General features: G+C 35.2%; 1 protein-coding gene across 1 annotated transcript in view; it reads right to left on the bottom strand.

Moving 5' to 3' along the window:
- Crb1 (crumbs cell polarity complex component 1) overlaps window positions 1-27,102 on the bottom strand; it is a 139,128-nt gene that overhangs the window by 100,879 nt on the left and 11,147 nt on the right. Inside the window, 1 exon segment of the mRNA XM_087193860.1 lies at window positions 14,596-14,778. Within this exon segment, the coding sequence (XP_087049986.1) occupies window positions 14,596-14,778 (183 nt within the window).

Raw genomic sequence — 27,102 nt, 5'->3', positions numbered from 1 at the left:
AAATTGAAGATCAATCAGAAATAAGGACAACACACTTTTCAAATTATGGTAGGTCAACTGGTATGGAAAACTTAATTTATCAAAATTAGCACAGACCACAATTTGGGCGAGAATGCTGGGCCTCAACTAATTGCACCTGGCTTAAGAGAGACACCTAAGGTTCATTAAAGTAGATATTACAGGGAAAACTTTACCTGAAATTTTGGGTTAATCAATCTTTGCTGCTGAGAATCCTGAAATTGGGCTGACACTTCACTTTAATGATTCTAAGATTTTTATATTCAACAAGTATTTTGGGGGTCTCCTATCATGGGATAGACTTGGTGCTAGGTTCTTGAAGCTATTGTAGCTAAGCAGATGTTTAAAATCACTTTCATGATGTTCAATCCTAATCAGGACTGTAGGAGTGTGTGTGTGTATGTGTGTGTGGGTGTATGTGTATAAGGTCTAGTAGTGATAAATATTATGAACTAACTGATTATAGTAAGGAAGGAGAGTATGTGTATGTCCATGCTGGAGTATGAGGGAGGTGACATTTAATTTAAAGAGGTCTAGAAAGACCTCTCTGGAAAAGTAGCATTTGAACAAAAGAGGCAAAGGAATCATCATGGAGTCCTCCAGCAAAGGTAAAAGTAAAAGTAAAAACCTCAAAATAGGAGTGAGTTTGGCCTAAGCAAGTAACTTCAAGAATCCAGTCTAGCTAGAGAAGAGGGGACTCTGGACATGTGTGGAGAGCAAGGCCAAGGGCAGGTTAAGAGTGTTTGTGAGCATGTTAAGAAGTGCAGGTTTTGAGAAACTAGAGACATTTATAGCTAAATGGGTGCATATTGAGGCCATATTCTTAAGTGAAATAAATAGGACACACATGTGTAAATACCAAATAGTTTCTCTAGTGTGAGAAATTGAAAGTGTAAAGAAGGATGAAAATGATTAAAATGAATAATTGATAATTTGAAATAAGAAAAGGTCCAAGGGTTTGGGGATGGTGGAAGGGAAAGGAGAAAGGGAAGGGAAAGAAAAAAATTATGAGAAAAAAAAATGGAATCAAACTCTGTGTAGATAGGGAAGGGTGGAGGGGGTGAAGGGTGCACAGGTAATGGGAGAAAAAATAAACACTAAGATGCATCATGTTCTGGTCCAAACACCCAATGATAAATGTAAATGTATTTTATACGTAAAATGTACCAATAAATATATATATTTAAAAAATAAAAAAATAAAAAAAAGAAGTGCAGATTTTATTCAGAACATGGTGTGACCCATTAGGCTGCTTGAATGTGAGACTCATGATCTGATTGTATTAGAAATTATCCCAAGGGGTATATGGAGAATTGATTCGAAAGTCAAGAATGAACCACACCAAAAACAGGCTACTGCAGTGGTCCAAGTGAGACAGGACAGTGGCTTGGTGTAGAGTATAAATGATAGTGATAGACAGGCAGGACCATATTGGAACACATCCTAAGGAGAAGACAAAATTTTAAGTGAATCAGATATGGCCTACTAAAGAGAGTGAGAAATCTCATATGACTTTTAGACATATGGCCTGAACAATTTGGTTAATATTTTGTTACCATTTACTGATATGGGGAAGATGATGTTTTTATTGCTGTTGTTGTTTTATGCACTGTGTGTGTCTGTGTGTGTTGGGGGTTTTGTCTTTAATTGCTTTAGCCCGATTTCTTTGTTTTAGAATTCATGGATATAGAAATTAAGTTTTGCTGGGGATATATTATATTTGAAAATCATTTCAGTTCCTCTAGATGGAAAAGTTAAGGGAGGTTTATGAGAGAGGGTAGGGCCAGAGAGAAAAATTTAGTTGTTGTAAACATCTATATAAATTAAAGTCAAGAGATTACATGAGATTTTCCTAGAAAAAGTAGGTAGAAAAAAAGATATACAAGGACTGAAGTCTGAGGGATGCCGATAGTGAAAGATTAGAAAATATAGGATAAAATAGCAATAGAGTTACAGAACTAAACAGGGTCCAGCTGATAGAAAGCAACCCGAGAAAGAGCTCTCCCTCTCTGCTGCTGAGGCTTTCCTCCCTTACCCAGAGCCATCCTAGGGCAAGGGGTACCTGACAAAAGGCCTGACATAGGAAGTGCTTTCCTCCTTAGCAGTTGTGAGATTCCCCTCCTGGAGAGATACCCTGAGCCTGAGGTACCTCAGCCATGAAGATTTGCCACTGCAAGTTCCCTGCCTGGAACATTTTCTCCATTACTGAGTCAGAGAGAACCCTTTACAATACACAGCCAGCCAGGGAGGGCTCTTCATTACTATGGACTTGAAACTCGCCTCCCTCAATAAAGAAACACTTGAGCACTTGGGGACCTTCAGTAGAGACTAAAGTGAGTTCCAACAGCATGAGATAAACCAAAACGACACTGTAAATATGCTGTTAACCGATGATTAGACCCACAGTTCACATAAGTAGGCCCTGACCCATTTTTCAAAACTAAATTAAAAAATTCAAATAAGACCCAAAGTCTCCCAAATGATATTCAAATTGTCCAAGCTACAAATGAAAATACCTATCATCACAAGAATCAGGAAAATCTCTACTTGAATGAGAAAATATAATTAACTGTGAAGAATCAGCTGTTAGAATTACTTGACAAGAATTTTAAAGCAACTATCATAAAAATGATTCAGTTAACCAGTATAAATTCTCTTGAGATGAAAGAAAAAATAGAAACTATCAGCAAAGAATAGACATTACTTAAAAGAATAAGATGGAGATTTATAGAATTGAAAAATAGAACAGAAGAAGTAAGCAGCTTCCTGGATTAATGGGTTAATAGAAAATGAGAAGAAAAAGGACAGAATCAGTGAATTTGAGGACAAATCAATAGAATTTGCACAATCTAATCAACAGAGGGAAAATAGATGGAAAAAATGAAAGAGGCTCAGAAACCTGTAGAAAAATAACAACAACAACAAAAAAACCCCAAAAGTTGAATGGTTAGAGTTCTAGAAGTGGAAGAAAGACAGTAGAGCTGATAGAGCTTTAAAAGGAAAACTGACTGAAAATCTCCTAAATTTGACAAAAGACCTAAATCCAAAAATTTGAAAAGCTGAATACTGTGGTTTAGGTAAGTATCCCTCAGAGACCCATGTATCTTCAGCCTGTGGTGCTACTGGGAGGTGGTAGAATCTTTAGAGGAAGGAAGTTAGGTCATTAGGGTATATTTTTGAAGGAGATGCTGGGACTCTGACCCCTCTTCTTCCATCTATTTTCTTTATGGCCACCAAAAGATAAGCAGCCTCCTTGGCCACACAATGTCTACCACAATGTAGGACCTGGTCACAGAACCAAAGGCAACAGTGCCAAAAGACCATGGATTGAAACTTCCAAAACTGTGAGCCAATAGAAGCTTTTTCCCTTCTTCAGTTGACTTATTTTGGCTATTTGTTAGAGTAACAGGAAACTAATACACTGTGTAGATCCCAAATAGGGTAAACCCAAATTAATAAACGTGAAAGCATATTATAAACAGACTTCTGAAAACTAAAGACAAACAGGAGGAAAATACTGAAGAGAAAGAGAGAATAGATGGAAAGAAACAATGCATTATCTATAAGGAACACCAATTTCAGTGACAGAATATTTCTCACTAGAAACCACAGAGTACAAAAGGAAGTGATATACAATTTTTCAAATTCTAAAAGAAAAGAACTGCTAACAATGAAACCTATATTTAACAAAACTATCTTCTAAGAATCAATGTGCAATAAAATTTTTTGAGACAAAGGAAAGCTAAAAGAAATTTTCATTAACAAACTTAAGCTTAAAGACTGGGTAAAAGAAGTTTTTTAAACAAAAAGTAAATGACAAAAGAAGAATGTCAGGGCCATGAGAAGAAAGAAAAAACAATGGAGAGAGTAAAAATATAGGCAAAAACATGAATTTTCTAAATAATATGTAATGATTAAAATGAAAAGTATAATACTATCTGATCCTCAAGACAATTATATTTTACAGTGAGGAAGGAAAAAAGATCTAGATAGAAGTTTATTCATTCACTTCAAGTGGTAAAATGTTGATACCAATACACTGAAAAATTATAAACAATCACTATAGAAATCACACAAAACAATATATCCAAAATTACTATACATAAATCAGGATGAAATCTTAAATAGTCAAGAAACTCACAGGAAGGCAAAAAAGAGAAAGAGGAATCAAACAAAAAACAGATGATAGAATTAAACTGCAACACATTAGAAGTTACTTGAAAGTAAACAATCCAAGTACATCAACTAAAAAGTAGATATTAGTGGGATAAATTCAGAAAACATGAACCAATGATATGTGTTTGGATAGACTATAAGAAACACTTCAAATTTAATGACATAGGTCAAAAGGGTAATGACAAAAAAGATATATCATGTAAATAAAATTTCTTAAAAGGCAGGAGTGGCTATAGTAAATCAGATAGAGATCAAAGCATATATATCATATATGTCATACATATAAGGGCTAATCAAAAATATAGTATGTTTAAATAAAAAAACAATGATTACAGTAAAAGACAAATGGTCAATGTCTCAAGTTACTCCCCCTCATTTTGAACACATTTATCCCATCATTCTTCACTTTCTGAAGCAGTTCTGGAAGTCTTCTTTTGGGAATGTCTCTATGAGATGTGATCAAAATTCAGTGAATGGTGCTACTGAGTGCTAGCCAAGGAAAGCCAGGAGCATAAAAACATTACAGTGTATCCTTATTCACCTTATTCACCAGATCTGGCACAATGCAATCTCTTTCTTTTCCTCAAAGTTATGAAAGACCCTGAAAGGTAAACATTTTGAATCAATTCAAGATGTCAAGGCAGCCACAACAACACAACTAAAGACACTCACAAAAGAGGACTTCCAGAACTGCTTCAGAAAGTGACAAGAATGATGAGGATAAGAGTGTTCAAACAGAGGAGGACAATTTTGAAGAGGATTAATGACCACATGTCTTTTACTATAATAATGTTTTTAAAATGTAAACTTTCATCATATTTTATCATAACACTTCATATGACAAAAAGGAACTTATATAATGATAAAGGTATCAACCCTCCAGGAAGACACAATGCCTGGGTAATGGAGAAATACACACATCCACAATTATAAGTGTGGATTTCAGCATGCTCCTTAGCAAGCAGACTGTTAGATGGAAAGTTGGTAAGGACATAATACATCTGAACAACACAATCAATAAGATCTAATGGACATATACAGAAATTGCCACTCAGCTACAGCAGAACAAACTTTTTTTCAGGCACTTATAAGACATTTACCAAGACAGATTTTATCCTATGCCATAAAGCAAGCCTTAACCCATTAAAAATAATTGAAATCACAGGGTATGTCCTATAATCCTAATGAAATCAAAATAGAAATTAATGACAGAAAGACAAATGTCTGTAAATACTTAGAATTTAAGCAATACAGTTCTTACTTCTAATTAATACATAAGTCAAAGAAAACGTCTCAATGGAAATTTTAAAAATAGGCAGAACTGCATTAAATTGAAAATATGTGGGATGCAGCCAAAGCGGTATTGAGAGTTAAATTTACTATTAAAATATACTATTAAATGCTTATATTTTAAAAATGGAAACAAAAGAAGCCTGAAACAATCTGAAAGAAAGAAATAATAAAGAACACAAATCAATGAAATTAAAAAGAGGGGAAAATCAATGAAACAAAGCACTGGTTTTTTTTACAGATAAAGGAAGCTGGGAATAGTGGTACATGCCTGTAATCCCAGCACTCGGGAGGTGGAGGCAGGAGTATTGCCAAGAATTTGAGGAAAGCATGGACTACATAGTGAGCTACAGCCTGAACTACGTAGCAAGACCTTGTCTCAAAAAATAATATAAAATAAAATAAATAAAAAATGAAGGAGAGAGAGGGAAACATGAACTGTCAAAACAAGTATGAAATAGAGAAATCACTACAGATCCTATAGCCATTAAAAGGATAATAAGGTACTACTATGAGCAACATTACTCTCATAAATTTGACAAAATCAGCAAAAAATATAAAAGATCTTATCAATACAATCACCCAATATAATCTAACTGACAAAGTATAAAAACTCACCCAACAACAATGGGCACACAGGCTGTAAGGGCTCTTTATTGTTCAGTAAGAAAGCATTTCAGGGTTAAGGCCCATTCTCATGTGGCTAGATAGGAGTCAAAAGACAGAATGACATGTACATGACAGTCTTCCCCAATAGTAATAAAAGAAAATGTAGAAACTAAATGAGAAAAAATACTATTTATAATTGCCCCCCACCCCACAAAGTGAAATACTTAAGAAAAACTTTTAAAAATACCTACAGTCTGCATGTGGAAAATTACTCAACAGTTTAAACAAAAAACAATCCATTCAAAAAAGGACAAAAGACATGGAGGGAGATTTTTCTGGAAAACATAAATATATGTCAAAAAATACAGAAAAGATGTTCAACATCACTAGTTATTACAGAGATGCAATTTAAAACCACAATGAGATATTACTACATACCTACTGGGATGGCTTAAATTTTTTAAAAATGTAACAACTAAATGCTAGTGAAGATGTGAAGAAATTGCATCACTTATACATTACTGGTAGAAGCAAAAACTGGGCTGTTCCACTGCTCCCAGCCCAGAGGAAGGGGCTTCCAGACCACGCTTCTACTGTCCCCAGCTCAGAGGAAGGTGCTTCTGGGCTGCCATTCCACCGCTCCCAACTCAGAGGAGGAGAGCCGTGGGGGCACTAATAGCACCCCTCCTCCCAACCCATCAAAATGAGAAGACATGTAAACAAGTCTCAAAACCAAACTTCCAGATCACCTACAGCAAACCCAAAGGGAAATGAGATAGAACACTCTGATACTCAACCACCTGGACTCCCTGAACTGTCAACAAAAGAGGATCTGGAAAAAATGAAATCAGAAATAATTTCTCAGATAACAGCAGAGATTGTGCCCATAGTGCAAGACATGATTAATAAATCTAAAGAGGAGCTCAGGAACATGATGGAATCCCAACATAGGAAACAAATGGAATCCATAAAACAGATGCAAATAGATTTCCAGGACATGAAAAACTCCATTGAAAGTCTATACAGCAGAATGAGCCAATATGAGGACAGAATTTCAGATATAGAAGATAAGATTGCAATTAATGACCAGGAAAAGAAAAATTGCTTCAAAATTATAAGGGAACATGAGAAATCAATCCAGCAGCTGCTAGACAATGCAAAGAAGAATAACATAAGACTGATTGGAGTCAATGAAGAAACAGGAGAGAGTGCGTGCAGATGGCATAAAAAAAACTCTTTGAAGAAGTAATGGCAGAAAACTTCCCAAGCAGGGGAAAAGAAATTGACATACAGATAAGTGAGGCATATAGGACTCCAAATAGCCTTGATCAAAAAAAAATCTACACATAGGCATATAATTGTTAAGATTCCAGAAACTCAACAGATGGACAAAGTTCTCCAAGCAGTGAGAGAAAAGAAACAAATCACATACAAAGGAAAACCCATCAGAATCACAGCAGACTTCTCAACACAAACCCTCAAGCCAAGAAGAGCTTGGAGTGACATATTCCAAGCCCTAAAAGAAAACAGCCTCCAACCCAGATTGATGTACCCTTCAAAACTATCTTTCAAAGTTGATGGAGAAAGAAGATACTTTCATGACAAAGAACACCTTAGGAACTTCATGAATACGAAACCAGCACTCCAAAAAATTTTACACAATATCCTAGGAACAGACATTGAGGATCACAACCCCAGGAAGCAAAGCAGAATGAACTCATCTGGTATGACAAGAAATTAAATGTAGAAGGGGAGAACCCAACAAAAAGAAAAAGTCATGGCAATGACAAGTCAATACTTTTCAGTTATAACCATCAATGTTAATGGTCTCAATTCACCAATCAAAAGAAATAGACTGGCAGAATGGGTCAAGAAGCAAAATCCAACAATGTGCTACATACAAGAAACACACTTAATTCAAAAGGAAACTCATAGACTGAAAGTTAAAGAGTGGAAAACAATACTCCATGTGACAGGAACCCGAAAAAAAGCAGGAGTAGCTATCCTCTTTGCAGATCAAGTAGATTTTAAACCAACACTGATTAAGAGAGACCAAGAAGGACACTACATCCTTGTAAAGGGAAGAATCCAAGAGGAAGAGATGACAATCATAAATATCTATGCACCAAACTCTAGTGTGCCCAACTATATAAAACAAATACTAAAGGACATGAAAAGTCATATATGCACTAATACAATTGTAGTGGGGGACCTCAACACCCCACTGTCACAAATAGATAGATCAACTAGACTAAAAATAAGCAATGAAATACTAGAACTCAATTGAACTCTTGAACAAATGTACTTAACAGATGTTTACAGAGTGTTCCATGCAACAAAACCAGAATACACACTCTTTTCAGCTGCACGTGGGTCGTTCTCCAAAATAGACCACATACTTGCTCATAAAACATGTTTAAGTAAGTGCAAAGGAATTGAAGTTATCCCCTGTATAGTATCAGATCATAGTGCAATGAAATTGGAGATTCATAGCAAAAGAAACCACAAAAATTTCATAAACACATGGAAATTGAACAACACGCTTCTGAATAACCAATGGGTCACAGAGGAAATTAAAGAAGAAATCAGATAGTTCCTTTGATTAAATGACAATGACAATACAACATATTGGAATCTATGGGACACAATGAAAGCAGTCTTACAAGGGAAATTCATAGCAGTGAATACTCTTATTAGGAAAACAGAGTGAGCCCAATTAAACAACCTGAAGCTGAACCTCAAGCTTCTAGAAAAAAGAAGAGCAAGACAAACCCAAAGCTCATACAAGGGAGGAAATTATAAAGATCAGAGCAGAAATGAATGCAATGAGACTGATACAAAAAAAATCAATGAAGCCAAGAGTTGATTCTTTGAAAGAATAAACAAAATTGACAAACTCCTAGCCAACCTTATCAGGAAAAGAAAAGGCCCAGATCCATGCAATTAGGAATGAAAAGGGTAAAATTAGAACAGACCCAGCAGAAATCCAGAGGATCATCAATACCTACTTCAAGGAACTACGTGCCAATAAGATGGAAAACACAGAAGAAGTGGAAGGATTCCTAGAAACATATGAATTACCAAAGTTTTATGAAGAAAACCTAAAAATTCCAAATAAACCAATATCAACCAATGAAGTTGAAAACGTAATTAAAAACTTACCAACTAAGAAAAGCCCAGGTCCTGATGGCTTCACTGCTGAATTCTACAACACATTTAGGGAGGAACTACTGCCACTACTGTTTAAACTCTTCAATGAAATTGAAAGGGAAGCACTACTCCCAAATTCATTCCTGGAAGCAAGCATCACCTTCATCCCCAAAGCAGAGAAAGACCCAACTGAAAAAAGAGAACTATAGGCCAATATCACTAATGAACATAGATGCAAAAATCCTTAATAAGATACTGGCAAATAGAATGCAGAAGATCATCAAGAAGATCATACATCCTGACCATTCATCCCAGGGGTGCAGGGATGGTTCAACATATGCAAATTAACCATTGTAATACACCATATCAATAGAGCCAAGGACAAAAACCTTATGATTCTCTCCATAGATGCAGAAAAAGCATTTGAAAAATCCAACGTGCATTTATGATAAAAACCCTACAAAAAATTGGAATAGATGGTCTCTACCTCAATCTGATAAAAGCCATGTATGAAAAAGCAAGAGCCAATATCATACTAAATGGTCAAAAACTAAAATCTCTCACACTAAAATCAGGAACAAGACAAGGATGTCCACTATCACCACTCCTGTTCAATATAGTTTTGGAAACATTAGCCATAGCAATTAGACAAGAGAAAGAAATAAAAGGAATAAAGATAGGAAAGGAAGAAGTCAAATTGTCATTATTTGCCTATGACATGATACTCTATATAGAAGACCCCAAGAACTCCACCAAAAGACTTCTAGACTTAATAACCAAATTCAGTAGAGTAGCTGGATACAAGGTCAACACACAAAAATCAATAGCTTTCCTCTATATGAACAACAGACTCACTGAGAGAGAAATAGGGCAAATAATTCCTTTCACAATAGCATCCAAAAATCTGAAATACCTAGGAATCAACATTAACAAAAGAAATCAAAGACCTCTTCTCTCAAAACTATAGCACTCTGAAAAGAGAGATTGAAGATGATATCAGAAAATGGAAAGACATCCCCTGCTCCTGGGTAAGAAGGATCAATATAGTGAAAAATGGCCGTATTTCTAAAACTGCTATACAGATTCAATGCAATCCCAATTGAGATCCCAGCAGCATACTTCATGGACTTTGAGAAAATAATCCAAAAATTTATTTGGAAAAAGAAGAGACCCAAAATAGCAAAAGCAATTCTAGGTAACAGGGACATGGCAGGGAGTATCACAATTCCCAATTTGAAACTATACTACAAAGGTACTGTGATAAAAACAGCATGGTACTGGTGAAGAAACAGACCTGAGGACCAGTGGAACAGATTAGAAGATGCAGAAACAACTCCAGACACACTCAGCCATCTCTTCTTCGATAAAGGACCCAAACACTCTCACTGGAGGAAAGATAGCCTCTTTAATAAATGGTGCTGGAAAAATTGGGTTTCAAGTTGCCAGAGATTAAAACTAGACCTGTATCTCTTGCCATGCACTAAACTAAAATCAAAATGGATTAAAGATCTAAACATTAAAATAGAAACGCTGAACTGGCTGGAACAGAAGTTGTGTAGAACCCTTGAAAACATTGGTGTAGGAAAAGATTTTATGAACAAAACCTCAGGTGCCCATGAACTAGCACAAACAATCACCAAATGGGATCTCTTCTTACTAAAAAGCTTCTGCACAGCAAGAGAAACCACCAGCAGTGTGAAGAGACAATCCACAATGTGGGAAAAAATCTTCACCTGCTCTTCCTCAGACAAAGGTCTACTATCTCGAATCTATAAAGAACTTAAAAAGATCAGACCTCCCAAATTTAAAGACCCAATCCAAAAATGGGCATCTGAAATGAGCAGACATTTCTCACACAAAGAAGTAGAAATAGTAAATAAAAAAATGAAAAAATGTTCAACATCACTGGTCATTTGAGAGATGCAAATGAAAACAAAGCTGAGGATTCCACCTCACTCCAGAAAGAATGGCTGCTATCATGAAATCAATCAATAACAAATGCTGGCAGGGCTTTGGGGAAAGAGGAACACTCCTCCACTGCTGGTGGGAGTGTAGACTGGTGCAACCACTATGGAAATCAGTATGGAGATACCTCAAAGAACTTGGACTGGAAGTCCCATTTGACCCAGCTATTCCCCTGCTGGTTATCTTCCCGAAAGAACTGAAAAAATCATACCACAGTGATCTATGTGCACCCATGTTCATAGCAGCACAGTTTGTAATAGCTAAAACTTGGAAGCAGCCCAAATGCCCATCAACTGGAGACTGGATAAAGAACATGTCATTTTTTAATAAATTGGAGTACTACTCAGCCATAAAAATGAAAAATTAGAGACATTTATAGCTAAATGAATGCACACTGAGGTGATACTCTTTTTTTTTCTTCAAAGATATTTTTTTGTTCAATTCTTTTGTAAAAACATTGGTCACCATTTAACATATAGCAGCAACAAAATGCACCCAGTTTACATGCATCAAGTCAATAAACAGTAATACATGGACAACACGAATTTCAAACAGTACTAAAGTGGTAGGAATTGCAAATATGAGAAACAAGGAGTTCCAGTTTCAGTCTCAAATAAGATTCTTTGTGAAAGTAACAAGAAACAATGGCTACAGATCATTTGCTGAAAAAGAACCATTCTTCAGAAATCGCTTGTGCAGAGCACCATATTAGAGCAGGATAAGATCCTGAAAAATGTCCTGAGGTGATATTCTTAAGTGAAATAAATAGGACACATGTGTAAATATCGAATAGTTTCTCTAGTGTGAGAAACTGAAAGTATAAATAAGGACTAAAAGGTATAATAGGTAATGTTAAACATGAAGTAAAGGGGCAAAGGGGAAGGGGAAGTGGGAGGGGTAGAGGAAAGGAAAGAAGGGGAAGGAATTAATATGAGAAAAAGAAAAAATGGAAATAAAGTCTTTGTAAATAAGGAGGGACAGAGGGGTTGAAGGGAGGGCAGGGGAAGGGGGAAAAATAAGAACCAAGAGAGATTATGAAAAGGTGCAAATTTCCAATGAGGAATGTCATTATGTTGTATACCTAAAATATACCAATGATTAAAATGAATAATTGCTAATGTGAAATAGGAAGAAAAGGTCCAAAGGGGTAGGGGAAGTGGGAGGGGTAGGGAAAAGGAAAGAAAGGAAAGGAAAAATTATGAGACATGGAAAAAATAGAAAAAAAGTCTATGTAAATAGGGAAGCATGGAGGGGGTAAAGGGAGGGCTGGGAATGGGGAAAAATAAGAACTAAGATACATCATGCACAGGTACAAGTTCCCAATGAGGAATGTAAATGTATGCCTAAAATGTACCAATAAAAGAATTTTAGGGGGGAAAAAAAAGAAACAAAAACTGGTATACTGGGGAAACTAGGTAAAGTATACTGGGCTTCCCTATCCCATTTCTTATAACTGCAAATGAATCTACTATTACTATTGAAAAGACAATTTTAAAAGTAAAATAGATATTTTAAAAAGTGACATACATATAAGTAGGGAAACAGAATCGAAGATCTATTTTTTTATCCCCTTTCTGTAAATTCCAGCTATTGTGTTAAACTGCATAGTTCATGCAACTTTTCTTTTTATTTTAGGTAAGACTATATTTTCCCATCTTTGCTGCAATTAAATGTGGCTGTATGACTAAATTTTGACCAATGAAATGCAGATAGAAGAGACATTTGTTACTTGTAGGACTTGACCTAGTAAACCTTCTGGTGTTATGCTCTATTTCCTGCTCCTTTGGCTTGCTGGAGAAGAGCATAGATTGGAAAGCTGCATTTTGACAAGGTGGAAAATAGAGGAACTTGTGACTCTGAAATACCACTGGAAGATAATTAATGATGGGAACCCATTTTTAGAATTTCATGAGTGAAAAATAAACTATATCATTAAGCCACAGAGATAGGGGGCAGCCAGGATATCTTAACTCATGTAAGTAATTGTTTTCAGAAATCAAATCCAACACACCTTTCTAGAACATCTTACTGCTTGTACCATTTGGATCTACTGAACCATTGATCATCCATGTCTTTTCACCTGATGAAGTATTAGCAATAGTCTCTAACTTTGATAGAATCCCTTCATTATCATCTTGAACCCAATATTTTAAAAACAATTTACAACTCTTCTTGTTCCAGAAAAGATTTAAAGTAGCTGACAAAATGCCAAAATCAAATAAATTAGGAAGAAATAAGAAAAAGAAAACAGTACAAAACAAACAGGAAATTGAAACATTCCCAGGAGTGAGATGAATACATAAATATATTCCAGACAGACCTATATGTTTACAGACCCCACATTTATTTCTAGCAGTCTACATGACTGGGAAATCTGTGCTTTCTATCATTTGTCAAGATTTATTTGCATATCTTTTTTGATTTGAGGTAAAAGGCATGAAAGCTAAATGTTGCTCAGGGGAAATATCACTTATCCAGAGAGTGACACAAGAGAGGTTTTTCTCCTATGTGTTCTCATAGAGAGGGCAGTGAATAAACAAGCAACTGCAGAAACTTTACAACAAACAGTGCCACAAATCAAAGATCATTAATCTTTAAAACTGAAATGTTAGAAGAAAGAGAAACCTAAGTGTAAATAGACTTCCTTATTTTCTTATCTTTTATTACTTTCCTCAGAAATTTCAATAATAACAAACATTTTCCTGAAGTATTTATTACTTAACCTACTGAGAAAAAATGAGACAGAAATCTAAATTTTAATTAGTTTTTTCACTGGTATCTATGCAGTCATGGGTAAACTGCTGCTTGTTAACACACTGGAAATTGAAGATCTTGAACTTTTTCCCAACATGAAGCAGACACAAACACAATTGTTTACTGAAAAACATACATGCAAATTTCCTCTGGCATTTAGAGTAAGAACTCTGTAAATAAAGATAGAGTAGTAATTTAAATTTGATGTAAGGAAATGACTTTAGGTATAGAATAGCTGAGGACGATTCCTTGAAACTAGATAACTGTCCCAAAGTAAATATAAATATAATAACCGTTAGCAAATTGGACTAAGGTAAAAACACCATTATAAAAAACTTAATAACAAAAATTCTGATATTTTGGATTTAGAAATTGAAGAATTTGAAATGCGCTGCAATTCCCGGTAAAATATATGAACTTACACCTCTTCCATCCCTATTTGTAACATTTTCCTCCTGAGTCAAAGAACTACGTTACATGAACCAAGATATTTGTCATGCCCACAAGGGGGACCCTTTGTACCATGGCAACAGAGTTTACACAGCGCAAGTCTTTACTGCCAATACACCGTTTGGTTAAATCCATGATCTGCCATACAATACAGAAAGTCATCTCCTGTCTCCTTGGCCTCACCTGTGAATCCAGGCCGACAAATACAAACATAACCTGCGGCGCTGTGGTAGCTGAATGAAGAAGGCAGCTGGGCAATGCGTCCATATTGCTTCTCTGAGGACAGCTCCATACACTCCCCGCCAGACTGGCAGGGATCACTCCTGCACTCGTTTATGTCTGTCTCACACTGGGCACCTGTGTATCCTGCAGGACGAAAGTTCAGAGAAACTGCTGAGTCAGAGCCTCACACCGGTGGAGCATTTGCCTACAAGGAGGCTCATCACTGCTGGCGCCAATTAGCAGGCTGCCCACCCTCAAAGAGCTAGAGAGGGAGGCTGGTGGGGTGAGGCTTACGTGCACATAATTATTACTAGCCACGGAATTAGTTGTGTAATTGTGACTGATATTTTTAGAAAGGTTTGATTGATAAGACTCAAAATTAAATGGGACTTCAAGGAAACCTTGATTTAACCTGAATATTTTAATCTGAATATTTAATAAATGGAATGCCATTTGCTTTAATTTGGCAAATATTCCAATTGTTTGAATTTTTATCAAGAAGTAAATTTCCGCAGAGAATAGCTAAAACGTCAGCAGTGTTCAGAGTCAACGCTAACAGTCTTATTTTTTAAGACTTAGTAAAATAGAAGATTATATTATTTTATATTTATATAGAATCAGCCAAATCATTATATTCAGGCCAGGAATTTTTAAAAAATCAGTGACTTACCACTTTATAAAACATTAAAGAATTAAATATAAAACAAATGTCCCTATCCAAACCGTTTCTTTGCTTTTACATACCTATATACCCATTAAAAATATATAGTTCCATTGTGGGAGTTTGTGTTTTTTTTACATAACTGAAATTGTACTATATACATCTCTCTGCAACTTGCTTGATTCACTGCACAATCTGTGTATGTGGGTTAGATGGAACTAACTCAGAATTTTTAACTATTGCCAAGTATTCCAAAATATGGATGTACCACAGTTTAACCATTCCTATATTGATTTTATATGTATTTCTCCTACTGCAATATTGCCATGATTATCAATACTCATGCCAATACGTGCTTGAGTAAAACCCTAGAGTTTATGCTTACAAATGGAATTTCTAGGTTATAGTTTATATACATTTTTTGGTAGACTGGAAAATGCCTTTAAAGTAGTTCTGCATTTACATATGGCCAGCAAGTGGACAAGTGTGTATATGACTCCAAATCCTTCCCAATGTTTACTGTCACTAAACATAAAAATTTTCAATAGTTTGTTGGATAAAAATATTTTAATTTACATTTTCCTCAGCTACTATTGAGTTGAACATTTTTTGATGCAAAAATGTTTTATAACATTTTCCTGCTTTTTTATTAGGCTTTTTCTTATTGATTTATTATTATTTATATACTGTGTGTCGTGGTAGCCCCCAAAGGTAAATTTAGCAAAACATTAATATAATGTTGATGGATAATAAAATAACATCAGCCTTTTTGTGAGATGGACAAATATATGAAGTTCTTAAACTTAATTAGATCTACAATATAAGTGACTTTGTAATGTCACTAAATCTGCTGAGAAACATGTTTTTAAACAAAATTTACAATCCAAAATGCTAAGTTATAAATCAAATTATAATTTTTTATTTTAAAATCATACAATGGGTTCCTTTGTACACTGTATAAAATTCAAAATCCTTAATGTGACCAAATGCTCCCTTATTATATATAAGCTCCTTTCCATCTCCCCATTCACCCCATTCACCATCTTCCACCCTGAGAATGATTTCTACACACCCTGGCCTTCGTGATGCTGCTCTCTTCTCTAGAAAACTCCTCCGTACCTTTGCTTGGCCAGCTCTGACTCAATTTCCAGACTATACTTGGTACCACTGTCTCAGAATTACTTGCCCCATGAAGACATCTGAATAAGATCACCTCATTTCTCTCACACCACCAAATCCTTTTCTTTCACTGCACTTTTTATATTGTTTAATTACGTATTTATGTGTATGTATCGTCTCCCTGGGCTGACACTAAGCTTTACAAAAACAGGAACTGTGTTTATTTTATTTTCCAGCCCAGTACTGAACAATCAGACCTTCAATCCCTGAAAAAAATTAAGAATAAAATAGTAGTAGGTAATGGTTGAAAATAGTAACAATTTATATTATAATTCTGTCTTAGCACATAAACCAGAAAATTGACTAGTAATAGGAAGAAAATGTGATTGCTCATTTTATAACTTTTAAAAAAACCCGAATGGGTCATATGTCAAACAATAACTACCACACAAATTCTGTTGCTCAATAGTATAATACGCTCATTACAAATGACCCTTGGGGCCTTTCTCAGTCACCCTCTGAAGAAGGAACTTAAGAGTGAAAAATAAAAAAAGAAAAATAAACTAAATGAACTTGTCAGATTAAGATCTCACAAGGAGTGACCTCCCCCAAGGAACACTCATAAACTTGAATGACTACCTTTTAAACACTTTTAGCATACTTCAGCTTATACAAAATATACAATAAATAATAATTTTCACCACAGATTTTTATAAGCTGGATTTTGGGGGGGCTACAGTGGACTTATTGAAGGAAGCCTGGCTTATTTTCCATTATCTTTTCATTCTAAGATTCAAGACTTATTCCTACATAGGCCATGTTAGAAAGTAATTTAGAAGCACGATAAAATCCTTTTTTCTTTTGCTTTTCTGGCTCATGCATTATCTCACACCAATCCTGAACATTGGGACAGTTTTGATTTATAGTTTTGCCAGTCTCGTCCTCACCACTGAGGCCCTGGGGGGATTTTATTTACTGTTCTCCTTAACCACAGATATAAATAGACTCCTTCAGTCAAGACCATATTCGATAGTTTTAACAAGTTTTTCCATAAAACTCTGAACAAAGAAGAAATACAATACTGAATCAAGTCCCAGGGGTTTTATATTGTTTGTTTTTAGCATATCCAATCACATCTGGGCATGAGGAAAACTTTTAAGATAAGCAGTTAAGGTGACAACTTCTCCGAATGCATCACTTTTGAAATGAAGACTGTAGACGTGGTAGTGGATTCTTGCCCTTGCATGCTGCTGCAGTGGTATTGTGATCCAAACGAATGCTCTTTGTTCCTTAGATCTGTTGGTGGCTGTGTTACATCTTCTTTATATATAATAGAATAGGGTACAAAGACATTCTGAATTTTCTAACAAAACCATCAACATTCAGTGACCTAAGACAGAAACTCAGAGGCAGAACTGTCCTCAATCTGAACCACATTATTTCATATGACTCTCCCAACTATCCATCCCCTCATACACACCCATGACTGATGCCTCCATGCTGGGACTCAGCTCTGTTTAAACTCTCGCAGAATCCTCTCACTAGATCCCCTGCCTTTGGTTATATCTCCCTCAGTCGCCGTTCACGAAGCTGCCAGAGAGCTACTTTAAAATTCACAGGTCAGATTGTGTAACTTCCTGCTCCACAGACTGCAAGCAGACAAGCAGCTCTGTGATGGGGCTTCTGTCTTCCTCCCCAGGTCCATCTCTGTAACTCACGCCCTGTGTGGTCCAATAATCACTTAAAAGGTCCACAGTTGGAACTTCTTTTTATGTGTGTCTTCCACTGTTTCTTGCTGCTTCTTCTTCCTCCTCCATCTTCTCCTTGTTTTCTTCTTTCCTTAAAAAAGTAATAGGTTACTCAGTGCTAACCTTAGAGTCGAGAATGGCCCACCTCCTACCTTTGGTGTCTAGTGAGTGTTTACTGAGGGCATTCTATGAAACAGGCTGAGCTGGACACTTTATATATATATATATATATATATATATATATATATATTCATAGATTTCTCTATTTTAAAACTTTATGAGGTAGATATTATTTCCAGCATCTCTGACTTAGAAATGAGGAAACTGGGGCTCAGAGAATTTAATTGTCCAAAGTCACACAGCCAGTGTATACATTTCTGGTACATGTTCAGTCCTCTTTCAAATATTCTCAAGTGATGCCTCTTTGGTCAATCCACTCCTGTACTTCTTCTCCCTTTATTTCCTTTACACAATTTATTATAAAGTGCCAAAGATCATGCTGTACATATTTTTGCACAGTCTCATAGGGATACTAGAATTAGCTCTTTGGAAGAAGGATGGATGTCTTTTTTATTCCCAGATCCTGACATATGTAAACTCCTCAGTGAAATCCAAGTGGCTTAAATGATTAGCTCTGTGGCTGAATGGAACATATGCAGGTTGTTTTTTGTTTTGTTTTGTTTTGTTTTTGCAGTATTGGGAATTTGCACTAAGCTACTTTTCCAGAACTTTTTCATTTTTCTTTTGAGCCCCCTTCTCACTAAATTCCTCGAGCTGGGCTCAAACTTGCCTCAGCCTCCAGAGTGCTGGGATTACAGGTGAGCATCACTACACTCAGCTTGCTCTTTTTTTTTTTTTTTTTTTTCTTTTAAGACAAATTTTCTAACTGCTGGACTCTGTTGTACAACCCCTGAAGAACAGAATCCATCTCACATACGTACATAAATCCCATCTTACGATGTACAGGTTGGCATATAGTAAATTTATCCTTTTTAGAGGCTTAATATATTACAGACTCTGCTTTTATAGTTTTACCCTTCAGAACAATACTACCAGTAAAGTATTTTTAGTCTCTTCTTCAGATGAAGAATTTAAGGATCTAGAGGCAACTCACTAAAATCTGTTCAGCTTGTGGTAGATTTATCCTATTCCAAAATCGTCTACTTTAGACCCTATTTCTGGGCACAGACCCTGCATATTAACATATTTTGGGAAGTTTTCAGTATTGAGGTCAAATTGATGATGAAAAGATAGCAAATAAATGTCCCTTAATTATTATTTGAAGTGGGAACATGTAACACACACACATTTCTAAGTTATGGGAGAAAACCAAGTTATACTTTTAGTTTTTTTTTTTTAATCTACAAAATTATACTTAACCAAAGATATCAAATGTCCCTCAGGCAATGAGATATCTCAAGCAGAAGCTACTGCTGATGGGATAGACTCTATTCTGCATGTTTTCTTTCTACCCACAGGATTATCCCTTCTTTAAACAAATGAATGAGGATAGAAAGATAGTCAACTTATACAACTAGACCTTGAATAATTCTATCATTTCCCCCCCAGTGGATCAAGAAAGAAAAGAGAGGAGATGCTGTACTTTTCATTTCTATCGATAAAATCCTAGTTAAATTAGATAAAAAGTCGAGGAAGTTATTCACCCAAATTAAAATCAGTATCTTTAGGTGGTCAGTAATGTATTTCACATATTCTGTACTGCTTTCTACTTGTCCTTGTATCACCTGTCCACTCCAGTCTAATTACCCCTTACATGTAATTTTTAGTTATGGTTTTATATGCTTTACTTATATTCTTTTTGACCTTATAAATGTCTAGATAATACTCCTATTTCTGCAAAATATTTTATCCCCTATGGGTGCTATCATTATGATGTTGACAAACTTTGTGAATTATAAGACAAGCTCCTAGAATTTTAATGTTGTTTCATGGGTTTCTATATATTTCTGTAGTCTAAGAGAACATCTTAAAGAAACAGAAATCACCTTCCAGTGAATCATTCACCACTAAGAACATGTTGAATTTTACCTTTCCATTGGTTTTCCACCTTCTTTTTCTTCTAAATTGTTCTGATCATTGGGCATATTAGTCATCTACAACTGTACATGGTGTGTGTCGTGTGACTGGGAGTATGTGTGAACATCGAAGAATACTATTAGAGATGATAATTAGAAGAATGAATTGGTTTTAAATCTTTATGACAATAATTTTTAGCTTCATTTTATATAACTAGTTTGTTTCTATTCTAAGCAAGCAAGAAACAATAAAGTTAGTGTAAGCTATTTTGTCACTTACTAGGCCAACAGTGACAAATGTAATTGTCAACACTGTCTTCACAGGTAGCATTATTGTGACAAGATTTTGACCAACAGAGAGGCATCAAGGTCTCACAGTGTGTTCCTGTGAATCCACTACCTGTGCAGTTACAGCTGTATCTGAGGGGTAAATGAAATTTTCATGTCAACTTGTAGTCAAATGGAAATCAAATATTTTTATCCTCACCCTCAGTCTCTCTGTCTTCTCAGTGAGCTTTATCCCCTGCCCTTTTTTTGTAAAAGGTCTTACTAAATCACAAAGTTGCCCAGGCTGAGCTTGGACTTGCTGTCTTCCTGTCTTGGCCTCCCAGAGTGCTGGGATTACAGGCGTGTACCAGGGATCCTGTCTCTTCTTTTGGCCATGACCTAACACCTGTGGCTTCATCTTAGTACTTGCTTCACTGGGAAATTATGTTTACATATCTGAATGCATTATGTGTTTTTATATCAGTGTCTTCTCATTATCTTTTAAAAAATTATAGTAAAACTTCATGTAAAGTTATTGGAAAACCATGATTGTTTTCTTCGTTCTTTCACCCATAATTTTAAGATAATAGTACTTACATCACAGCATTATTGTGATAATTAAATGTACATATAAAATACATCCAATGTCTCAAGTATCCCAAGGTACTGAATAAATTTTGATTAAATTGTACTAAATAAAATTGTTCATATTATTGATAGTAGTAGAGAATTATTTGTACCATAAAAGGGTCCTTATGAAAAAAACGAAGTAATAAATATGAAAAATTCAGGAAAAACACTTATTAAATAAATTGTACTTGTAATATTCTTTTATTTTTAAATCAGAAGAATATTATAGTCCTCCTGTTATTAATCTTTCATTGATTGTGTGAGAATATCTGCCAGTCCCAAAATACAAATCTGATGGAGAGAACTGTTGACTTTATGAAGAGGGGAGATCTCTTCTCTTTAGTATTGTAGAAAATGCATCTGCTACTTACCTTAGAACATAGAATGTCTGGAGTAGATAATTTATGAATTATAGAGAAGTTTCAGTTCTGTTCAAGATGGCTATGTGTATTTACCAGCAAGCACAGATAATTGGACTTTTATAACAAAATTGTAATAATAGATGTTATGAATGACTGTAATTTTATATGACTAGTGGGAAATCTTCTGTTCATTATTCCATTTGTTTAATTAGAAATACTTTCAAAAATCTACTACCTATAAGACATTAGAGATAAGAGCCCTATACTCAAGGAGCTTGATTTGCTGGCTAGCGTCCCTCAGCTTATGAAATTAAAAATTGCAATTGCATAATTCCTTTGGTCTACAAAAACCTTTTTTTCTCATATGCATCATGGCAAATATGTTAATTTTTTAATTGTGGGAAAATAAAGTCAAATTACATTGGTTGATTTCATGATTATCTTTTCAAAATTTAGACAGAGATACAATGCCAGTAGTAAAATTGAAAAATATTTATGCTACATTCACAAGAGGACAAGAAAATGTGGCAAAGTTCAGCATTGTTTTGTTTACAGTTCCACTGGAACTGAAAGCTTTGTATACTTTCTGTTTACTGCTTTCTGGAGACACTAAAGTGTGCATGGGATAGCTTTGTTTTCCTCTGGAAATCTTGTGTCAGAAGTTCTTTCTAATCTGGTTGTCTCTGTGCTGGCCAATTGTCTGTCTCCAAGAATATAGATTCATGTCATTGGAACATTATTTGGGAAACGCTGAAGTCAGAGAAGGATATGGAATGTGATTAAAGTTATGCTTTATATTTTAAAAAAGAAATGTGCAACCACATTGCTTGATTTAAAGCCCTACTATTTTGGGCACATTTAAAGTGTACATGCCTTTTATAGCTCTCCTTTTAAGTCTCATTCACTTTAAAATTAGACTTGAGATGAATGATGTCTTACTTACTAAGTAAAGGAAATGTAAATTCTGTTCCTCCTTTTGCAAAGAATTAACTGTGTGAACTTGTGGAAGTCATCTAACTTTGCTATATTTTGATATCTTATTGTAATATAGGAACATTAACGTGCATCTTGTCTTCCATTGAGCTGTTGAAGGATCAAAAAGATAATTTGAAATGCAATATTGTTAAATATTACTGATGCATTTGATAATTCAGTTATTTGTTATTTTCATAAGTACTGGAAAGTTCTTTCCAAAATATTTTATGTGAGCTCAACTACCATTACACAAATTTATTATATCTATATTAAGGTATAACATATTGTTGGACTTTCTTTGAGGAAGACAGTGACAGAATTTTATTTGGAGAAATATTATATGGTTACTTCTAACCATTATACTTCCTCAAAGGTATTCACCCAATTTCCCTGGGAATTCAAAAATGTGAATAGTTCAATATTACTGCCCTTGCCAACACTTTATATAAAATTTCTAAAAGATTTACTTTTGCCACTTATCATATAGATAAAACCTTATATTCACAATTTTAATAATCTTTAGCTTTGTTTTTGCATCTTCCCTATTTACAACAGGTTTATCTCATATAATTGAAAAGCTGATAATTTTCCATAGTATGAGCAGTTCTATTCTACTGTATTTCAAGAGTAACTTGGAAAATTCTCGCTATGAAAGATATCTCCAAAGAATACACTTTTTAGTAAAATATGAATGCTACCATGTTTTGTCATTTAAGTATAAAGTAACCTGAGAATTTTAAGCAGAAGTTGTTTAAATTCACCAGAGTGGTACAATCGTTCCAGGTCTCTTTGAGCCAAACACCCAGTTGTAGGAGAAGACGCACCTATTTGCTCCGTCCACACACAACCCTCCATGGAGACACATGGAGACACAGCTGAGACACATGGAGACACTCATCAAAGCTGAGTTCACAGTGATCTCCTAGGAATCCAGGGGCGCAGTCATAGAAATAAGCCCCCAGAGCATCCTGACAAGTTGCATCATTTAGACAAGGCTGGGACCAACATTCATCAATTTGTAATTCACAGTTGACACCTTTGAAAAACAGTCAGCATAGAAAGATAGTAAAGTTTCAGCAGAGTAAAAACTATTTTAGCTCCTTGGCAATGTTTTATTTACTAAAGCATTTGTCAAATGTTATGCGACCCAAAATAATTTTTCTCCTCTTTTCTAATTGATATTAACTTTGATGTGCTTGTGGGAAACTGCATAAAACAGAGCAGCTGTTAGCTACAAAGAATGATTGCATACAACAACTTGTGGCTTTTTTGGTCAATAGAAACAAGTCATTTTTAGAAGAAAGTTATTGTTAACTGTACTTTTATTGGAATCCTGAAATGGACTGGTTGTTATGTTCGAACACTTGGTTTAGCTAGCAGCACATAAAATAGTAGGGAAAAGCTCACAGTCGAAAACCGGAAGACTGGGTTGAGATCTTAGAACACCCAATTAATTCGCTGTGTGGTCTTGGGCAAGTCTCTTAACCTTTCCATATTTCAACTTCCTCAGTTGAAAAATGTGACAGTCGTAACTACACCACGGGATTATTATGCTAATTAAATGCATTCTAAGTGACTATGAAAGGAACTAGCACTAGAGAAAAAAACGTGTTCTTTCCACCAAAACCTATCAAATAAATGCATTGTGCAGGATGAGCATGGTGGGGCAGGCCTGTAAATCCCAGCCTTCTGCAAGGATCCCCAGCCAGGGTAACTTACTGAGATCCTGTCTGAAATTTAACAAATAAAAAATGGATGGAGATATGGCTCAGTGTGAAGGCCCTGGGTGAAATTTCTAGTGCTATACACACATTCACACACACAAACACCCATACACACAAAAGGTGTGCATTTATTGGCTTAAGTGTTCTGTTTGTATAGACATCTTTTAGTTTTCATGTTTTTAATGTTGTAAAATCCCAATTTTAAAAATAAAGTTAGAGTGTAACTTAATGTAATTGGTGTCAAAATTAGAAGCTATTTCATTTTAAGGTACTATTATATTAAAATAGATCTATATTTATCCGCCCAAAAAATAGAAGATAATGATTATTTGTTAAGCAAAATAAGCTTGCAATTTTAAAAACTGGAGTAATATTAAGATAAAAAATATCTCACTGAATCTGTCAACACAGTATTTGATACACAGTAAGCAAATTTGCATACAGGCTTTAAAAGACACAAAAAGATGAATATCTGTACTTACCTATCTTTAGTTGTGTGACTATAACCCTGAATAGTGAATCATGTACTGAAATGATACTGAGGGATTCTCAAACAGCTCAGAAGTTTTATCAGTTGGCTGATTTTACGCCTTTATTTTCCTGATACAAATACAGTAGGATATTCTAACCTTGTCTATCATTTATAACTGCTGTTCTATTCTGTAAATACCCAACTCAAAAACAATGGCAGCATATTAAATTTGATTGTGCCTAAAGAACTTAGAATTTGCTATCAGTGAAAATGGAAACAAGAAAGAAGAGATTTCATAATGATTAAAATGAATAATTGATAATGTGAAATAAGAAGAAAAGGTCTAGGGGAAAGGAAAGAAGGGAAAGGAAAAAATGGAAACAAAGATTTTATAAATAGGGAGGGGTGGAGGAGGTAAAGGGAGGACAGGAAATGGGGAAAAAATAAGAACCAAGATGCATCATGTAAAGGTACAAGTTCCCAATGAGAAATGTAAATGTATTGTATACCTAAAATGTACCAATAAAGGAATTTAAGGGGAAAAAAAAAGAAAGAAGAAGAGATTCTCAGTGCTTCTCCAAATCTTGGTCCACTGTGAATCAAAAGCCTCAAAGTCAAATTTATGGTTTTAGCGATTGTCAAAATAAATCATGATTTCTGAATTGTGTTTCTCTGAACATATGATAAGCATTTAGAGATTATTGTCCTTTAATGTGTACCTTTTGGCAATTAGAGATTGATATTAACATTCTGTGCCATAAGATAATGCACCTCAAATACTATCTGTACAGAGCAGGTTTGTCCCCGTTACTGTCCCCACCTCTCCTTGTAGTGGGCAGACAGGGCACAGCATATGCAGCCTGGCATTGATGAACTGCTCCCAATACCTTTCTCACTATCTGCAAAACCTATGCTTTGGAAATGTACTCTGGATTTCCTAAATTTCAGTTTCCACCCGATAGCTGTGATATCCTAATGGGCCTCTAATGCGCACTATTCTTCTTTTGATTAAGAATTATGTTTGCTATTTCTGGTTCTTTACATGTATCAGTTACAGCAGTTATCAGTGCAGGTCTGTGACACATGTATCTGTGCAAAGAGGAAATACAGCATTTAGTTTTCCCATATATATTTGTCTTTCTATGTATCATAGTCATTACTCTTAACATGAACAATGAAGAGAGGCTGGATGACTTTTTCTTCTGATTCACAGCATCGCATAAGCACAATGGTGCTTAGCAGAATGTTATGGGAGATTAAGGCAAATATTTTTTAATTTCCCACAGGATCATCTTTGCGGTTTTAGCCAATTAGGTTTCTGGCTTGTGCATTTAGACACACCTTTCCTAAAAATATGCCAAAGTAACAGAATGCCTCTCCCCCACCCCCCGTTAAGTTTATTGGTACATTTTCAGTATAAAATACAGTTACATTCATCATTGGGATCTTGTACCTTTACATGAGTATGCCCTCCCTTCACCCCCTCCGCCCTTCCTTTTTGCAAAGACCTTGTTTCCATTTTTTTTCCTCTCCTCATATTTTTTTCTTTCCCTTTTTCCCCTTCCCCTACCCCTCACAATTCCCCTGATCTTTTAGACCTTTTCTTTCTGTTACACAATATCAGTTATACATTTTTTAAATTACAATATTAAGATCTAGGAGACATTACCACAGATTTTACAGAATTTAAAAGGATATAGAAAGCATATTACAAAAATCTGTTTTGAAATAAATTTGACAACTTCTAAGAAGTACCTTGGAAGACAAATTAATGAAACGAACTCTGGAGGAAATATACAATTTGAATAGCACCTATTAAAGAAAGTATATTCCTAGCTTGAAAACCTACCTATATGACAACAGCAGGCTCACAAACATTTAAACTGATAAATTATATCAAAAAATTAAAGCAGAAAAAAGAAGGAACACTTCTCTCCTCATTTTGGGAACTCAACATTGTGCTAATCCTAAAACTAGATAAAGATAATAGAAGAAAAAAGTATGAACATAGATAGAAATTTGTTTAACAAAACAAGCTCTTAGAAGTCAGATCTGGCAGGATGTAGAAAGTGGTTTTGTTATAGGGATGGCAGTGTTGGGTCAGCATTGGAAGATCCACCCCCAAAAGTCATCATTTCAACAGAGGAAAGGAAAAAGCCATATGATCCTGTCACTAGTTGGAGAAAAAGTATTGGACTAAATTCTATAGATGTTCATGGTAAAAGCTATCAGGAGCCTAGAAGTAAAACAGAACCTTCTCAACAGATTAAAGACATGTACTCCATACTTCCAGTGAGAACGCCTTATATGAATGGAGAAGATACAATGCTTTCTCCTTAAGGTGGGGAACAAGGGCAGATATGCTTACTCTTTATCTGTCCATTAAACTTTGAAACCTAGTCCCCACCAAAATAGTCTGGCAATAAAATGACACAATTAGGACAGGATTGGCATGGCAGAAGCAAAATCTTTAT

This window comes from Heterocephalus glaber, unplaced genomic scaffold (genome assembly GCF_053883595.1).
Source record: "Heterocephalus glaber isolate CG9 unplaced genomic scaffold, H.glaber_assembly_v1.0 deba00001600, whole genome shotgun sequence".
Classification (NCBI taxonomy): Eukaryota; Metazoa; Chordata; class Mammalia; order Rodentia; family Bathyergidae; genus Heterocephalus; species Heterocephalus glaber.
Note: the sequence above shows the minus strand (reverse complement) of the source record. Positions and strands in the feature narration are given on the sequence as shown.